Source organism: Corvus brachyrhynchos, unplaced genomic scaffold, assembly GCF_000691975.1.
Source record: "Corvus brachyrhynchos isolate BGI_N302 unplaced genomic scaffold, ASM69197v1 scaffold298, whole genome shotgun sequence".
Classification (NCBI taxonomy): domain Eukaryota; kingdom Metazoa; phylum Chordata; class Aves; order Passeriformes; family Corvidae; genus Corvus; species Corvus brachyrhynchos.
Genome location: NW_008239307.1, coordinates 72,124 through 77,673, shown reverse-complemented (window position 1 = coordinate 77,673; position 5,550 = coordinate 72,124). Strand labels below are relative to the sequence as shown.

The 5,550-nt window shown below is 35.7% G+C and overlaps 1 protein-coding gene across 2 annotated transcripts in view; it reads right to left on the bottom strand.

Moving 5' to 3' along the window:
* Positions 1-1,880: 1,880 nt before the first annotated feature.
* The window catches only part of LOC103620020 (butyrophilin subfamily 3 member A2), a 6,802-nt gene continuing 3,132 nt past the window's right edge, over positions 1,881-5,550 (bottom strand). The window contains exons 4-7 of one of the 2 annotated variants that reach the window (XM_017740648.1): positions 4,919-5,011; positions 3,468-3,494; positions 2,543-2,569; positions 1,881-2,005 (exon numbers count right to left, since the gene is read on the bottom strand). In XM_017740648.1, coding sequence (XP_017596137.1) covers positions 1,896-2,005; positions 2,543-2,569; positions 3,468-3,494; positions 4,919-5,011 — 257 coding nt within the window. In that variant the 3' untranslated portion in view covers positions 1,881-1,895. Of the gene's footprint in view, positions 2,006-2,207; positions 2,570-3,467; positions 3,495-4,918; positions 5,012-5,550 lie in introns of those variants that run through there. The other variant, XM_008638605.2, reaches the window with a different exon arrangement.

The window sequence follows — 5,550 nt, the reverse complement described above, 5'->3', positions numbered from 1 at the left end:
CAATGCCTGGCCTCGTGACTCATCATCCCATTGTGAGATGCTCCACTCAGATAGAGGAACCAAGCATTCCATCCTGGATATAATCAGAGATTCTGAACACCACAGACAACCTTTTCACTGGATTCCCAGAGGACAGGAGCTACACAGCCACCACTGGACCTTCCGAGGAAGAGCAGCCCTTTCTACAGGATCACTGCTTCAACAGAACCCCATCCACCACTTCAGGAGGACTGCAGCCACCATTTTATCAGACTGCCACCGCCACCCTTACTAACAGGGTGTCAGGTTGTATCCTGACCCTGTCACTTTGAACCAGTGTTTTCTTTTCTTTTTTTTTTCCTTTTCTTTAATTTCCCCATTAAATTGTTATTCTGACTTGGTGCCTCCCACTGGTTTGTTTTCAAACTAGTACAGTTGGGTTTAATTACAATTAACCATTTTTATTTGGTGGTTTAAATGTGTTAAATTTTCTGGCATAAATTTAAAAATGGTTTTGATGGGTTTGATCCAAATTCAGGGCATTTTTTCCAAGGTCAGGGACACCAAGCGAGGACTTTTCCTTGTCCGAGGAGGTTTTATGGCAAACCTCTTGGAAAGCAAAACCTGGGAATGAGGAGAAAATTCCCCCCTGCCAGATGGAACAATCGGGCTCAGCTCAACACTGGCTTTAGTTCATAGAGGTTTGTGTGATACAGAATAGAATAATGGATATAATATAATAATGTAAAAATAGTGTCTATTTTATTGTATATAATTATATAAACTATAATTGAATGCAATACATTATATACAGTTATGTAACAATAAAATTATGAATTAATATATAATATATAATGTGTAATATTGATACAAAACATTTTCTTACCAAGGCATTTCCTTTTCTTAAGCAATGCTGTGAAAAAAAACCAAACTTCCATGAGTGAAATGAAAACTCGAGGAGCCGATGAGGGGCTGAGACCCCAAGGAAGAAATTCCAGCGCTGCACAAACCCTGGAATCATTTTCTCCTTTAAAATTTTCCATGTATAAGATGTGGTGGCTTAAATTTCTAACAGCCAATGCTGGGATAAAATGCTGGAATTGGGTCAGAAGGGATTTTAAGAATCACTCAGCTCTCGAGGCTGATCCCAGAGAAAAGGGGCTCCATCCCTTGGATCATCTCCAAGGCCTCCTCTGGAATTGCTCCAAAAGCTCCACATCCTTCCCAGGGACAGAATTCCCCCTCAGCTGCTGCTGGGGATGAGCCCTGGACCTGGGGATTCCCAGGATGGGCCGTGTCTATTCTCTCCTCCCAAATCCCTCTCCCAGGGGATTCCTGGGATGGGCCGTGTCCATCCTCTCCTCTCCAAATCCCTCTCCCTGGGCCTCTCCCGATCCGTTCTTTCCCACCCTGGAGTGATCCCCAGCACTTTGCCTCATTCAGCCTCATGAGATTCCCAAGGGCCACTGGTCCTGCTTTTCAGGAATGCAGGAGAGCGACTCATCAAAAGGGTTTGCCCTCCTTGGAGGAGTCAAGTCCTCTCCGGGTGGGGATCCTGAGGGATCAGGGGCAGCAGGACATGGCATTTTCCTTACTTTCCATGGAATTAATGCTCAGGATTTCCCTGGACATGTAGTTTCATCCCACATATTTTTTGGAGTTGTGACCCAGTTGGAATAATTTTCCCGCGAAAAAAGCCATGAGCAGCAAATCTGGGGTTCGAGGAATCTCCATCAGCAAAACTCCAGGCAGAGAATTCCCAGAGGAGCAGGAAATGATCCCACATTTCTCAGAACCGGACCCAATCACAGCCATGTTTCTTAGAGTAATTGAAATAAAATAGAAATCAATAAACTGGAATAAAGGGAAAATACCGGAGTTTATTTTCTGCTCTTTCACTGGCTTGTGGGAGCTGCTTAATAATGAATAATAATTGTACAATAATAATAATTGTATTTAATACTAATATAATTAACATAAATTGGAGAAATGGATTTACCTGCTTCGTTTTTCTCTCTCTGAGCTTCTGAGTCGACCAACAAATGCAAGGAAAAAGTGAAAAAAATCAATAAATAATTGGGGGATTTTAGTTTAGAAGTAAAATTTATGAGTAAAATTAATTAATTAATTAATTTAATTAAATTTAGTTCAGAAGTAAAATCTAGGAGCAAAATTAATTAAATTCAATTTAGGAGTAAAATGTAGCAGCAAAGTGAATTAAATGTAATTCAGGAGCAAAATAGAATTTATTTAAATTGGTTTTTTCATGTTAGGAGTAAAAAATGATGAGACGGGGTTTTAATCTATTTCATTGTCCTCAATTCCTGAAGCATCAACAAGGAGCTTTATCGGAAATTGGAAAATGAATCTCTTGGAAAGTGAACCCATTGGAAAATGAATCCAATGGAGATAAATCAATTTCAATTCATAATCAAATTTGCAATTATGTCACAAGAGCCTTTGTTAAAGGGAGACTTATTCGTAAATACATAAGAAAGATCCCCATCCTTTTTTTGGGATGTGCACTGTGGAAGAATGCAAGGAGCAGGAAAATTGGTCTTACTCAGCAGTGCCTTCACACTCCCTTCATCTGAAAGAAATGAGACACGAATTAATGAATTTCACAGCTAAAATCTTCAATTATGGTGTTTTCTTGACCACTTTGGAATTCATCTTTCTTCAATAAACTTAAAGAAGGGTTTGAAAAGAATTCAATAATGATGTAAGAGAATGTAGTAAATGAAGATTAATTCCATAAAAAAAGATGAAATCAATTCTAGTTGGAATAATTGAGCTGTCAATGCTGTTCCCATTATTTCATGGGAAATTGAGGCTGATGACCAAAAAAATTGGCAGAACTTTAGCAGGATATGGGTCAGGGAATCATTGGAAGGTTAAAACACAATCAAATATTATCAAATTATTGATATTGTTTTTTAATATTTAATAATTTTGCAATGTAATGATAATAAGCTATATATTATATATCTTTTCAATGATATAATAAAGCTATATTGAATTATGTATTATATGTAATATTAATAATTACGTATTTTGTTCTATTCGATATTAATTATATTAAGTAATTAATTTATAGTACCTTTGATATCTTAATTGACTAAAAATAATTAATTACATATTATAATAATTACGCATTATTAGATCACTCAATATCCTATAAGTCTATGCATTAAATACTCTAATACATAATAATTATAACAATATTCTGATGTTATTAATTTACTCTTTCTACTTTTATAATAGTGTCAATAATATTTAGAATTTCATGGTTTCATATTTTAGTAAATTATTTAATGAATGGATATTTAGTATCTTTAATATTGATAAAATTAATGGCCCCTCAAGATCTGCTCGGATTGGGGCACACTGGAGGGGTCAATAAATACAACCTGTGACCAAAGGTCATCGAATCCCACCGGGATTCACATCCCAGAAATCAAAATCCTTTGGTTTCTTGGAGCCTTTACCTTTCTTCGCCTTCTTCCTCAACCTGGCTGGAATCAAAGAGATCCAAAAGTTAATTATTGATCCCAGCAAATCAGGGACAATCAATGACACCCAGCAAAGGGTTTGGAATGTTCCTTGGGAGTTGACCCCAGGAGTTCTGCGGAAAATGGCTGCATTTATTTCATTTTATAGATTTCTGTACTTGTATTTCTTCACTTCTATTTCTATTTCTATTTCTATTTCTATTTCTACATTTATCTATTCCTGTCTAATTTTGGCAGAAGATTTTTTCAATGTGGGAAGACGAAGGAAAACCCTGAAGAATAAAGAGCTCCTGGAAGACCAACCAGTGACTGAAAAATGATAGTGTCTAATACTAGAGATGTTAACTGAATTATTGTCACACTATAGGCTGCTTTCATGCCAAAGATATCTATGTTTTCATAGATTTTTATATTTGTATATATTTATATTTTATAGAAAACTTAAATTATAGTAAATACTATGTACATGTATTCTATACATATATAAAGATGTCTGTATTATAAAATAGGATTGATAATATTTGTGTATGGTACAATAGAATTGTGTGACGTGTAAATAATTGTATAGTATAATTTAATAGTGGTGTTTTATATAATAAATGTACATATATACACATATGTATTAATAGACATAGATTACAATATATTTATTTTATTATTTATTTATAAAAATTATTTCTTTATATTTATTTATAAATATATCTATGTTATATAACCATTTATTTATAAATATATCTATATTATATAAATATTTATATTGTATATATTCAGGTTATATAATATTTATATTATTATTTCTAAAATATTTATTCTAGCTCATATATTTATTATATTATATCAAATATCAGCTTCCTATTTCTATTTTGGGTTTCTCTTGAGCTTTTTCACTCCACTGCTTTCCTGATTTGTGCAAAAGTACCTAGAAAAACAAAATTTTGAGTTGTCTCAGTTGATAATGTGAATTGTATTAAAAAATCCATGATGCCAGGAGGTAAATAACTATTCTGCAAGTATGTCGTAGTCCCTGTATCCCGACTCCTCATTTTCATTATGAATGTGTTAATTTTATCTCTCTCCCTCTGTATTTCTGAATTGGATGTTAAAAATTTTAACTCCATTACATTTTTTATTGCTACTACTACTACTGTTATTGTTATTATTATTATTATTATTATTATTATTATTATTATTGTTATTTAACACCACAGTCTTAATTCATAATTCATAATTTTTTTAAATATTAAAATAAAAAGTAATTTACAATGTAAAAATTATAACTGAAACAGTAGGGAAAATTATACAGAATAAAATTAATTTATATTAGTTTATTTTATTCACAGCATTTATTTGAGTTTTGGGTTGTGGTGAATTGAAAGTTCCCCGTCATCTGTGGAAATACTCACATATACATGTACACATACACTTACCAATAATAGCCCCGATAATTCCCAAATCCAGACTTAAAACTATGAGGGAAACAATCATCCAAGTGGAAGGGGAAGGGGAAGGGAAGAAGAAATCTGGAAAATAGAAATGGAATTACGAAATGAAAGTGTTTCCAGTAGAATTGCAGTCGGAACAAAACCCCCCGAGGATCTCCCTCTGTCAGAACTTTCCAGACTGGGAATCAGCCCCAAGGTGAGAGAGAAGGGATGGGAATGGATATTCCTCATTGCCCATCAGCACATTGTGGGAATCATGGATTATCCTGAAGGGAATATCCCTGGGAGGACTCCCAGGGATCATCAATTCCCACTGGGGCTGCCCAGGGAAGGACAGAGTCGCCATCCCTGGAAGTGTCCAAGGAATGACTGGACATGGCACTCGGAGCTCTGGTGAGCACCAGCCAATGGTTGGACCGGATGTCCTTGGAGGCCTTTCCCAATGCTGATAATCCCGGGATTCTGTGACCTCCTGGCCCTGCACAGCCCCAAAATCCCCGCACCCTGTGCCTGGGAGCATTGTCCAAATGATCCATGGGCTTGGGAAACGTCAGAGCCGTGACCACTTCCCTGGGAGCCTTTCTGAGCGCCCAACCACCCTCCATGTGTCCAGGTCC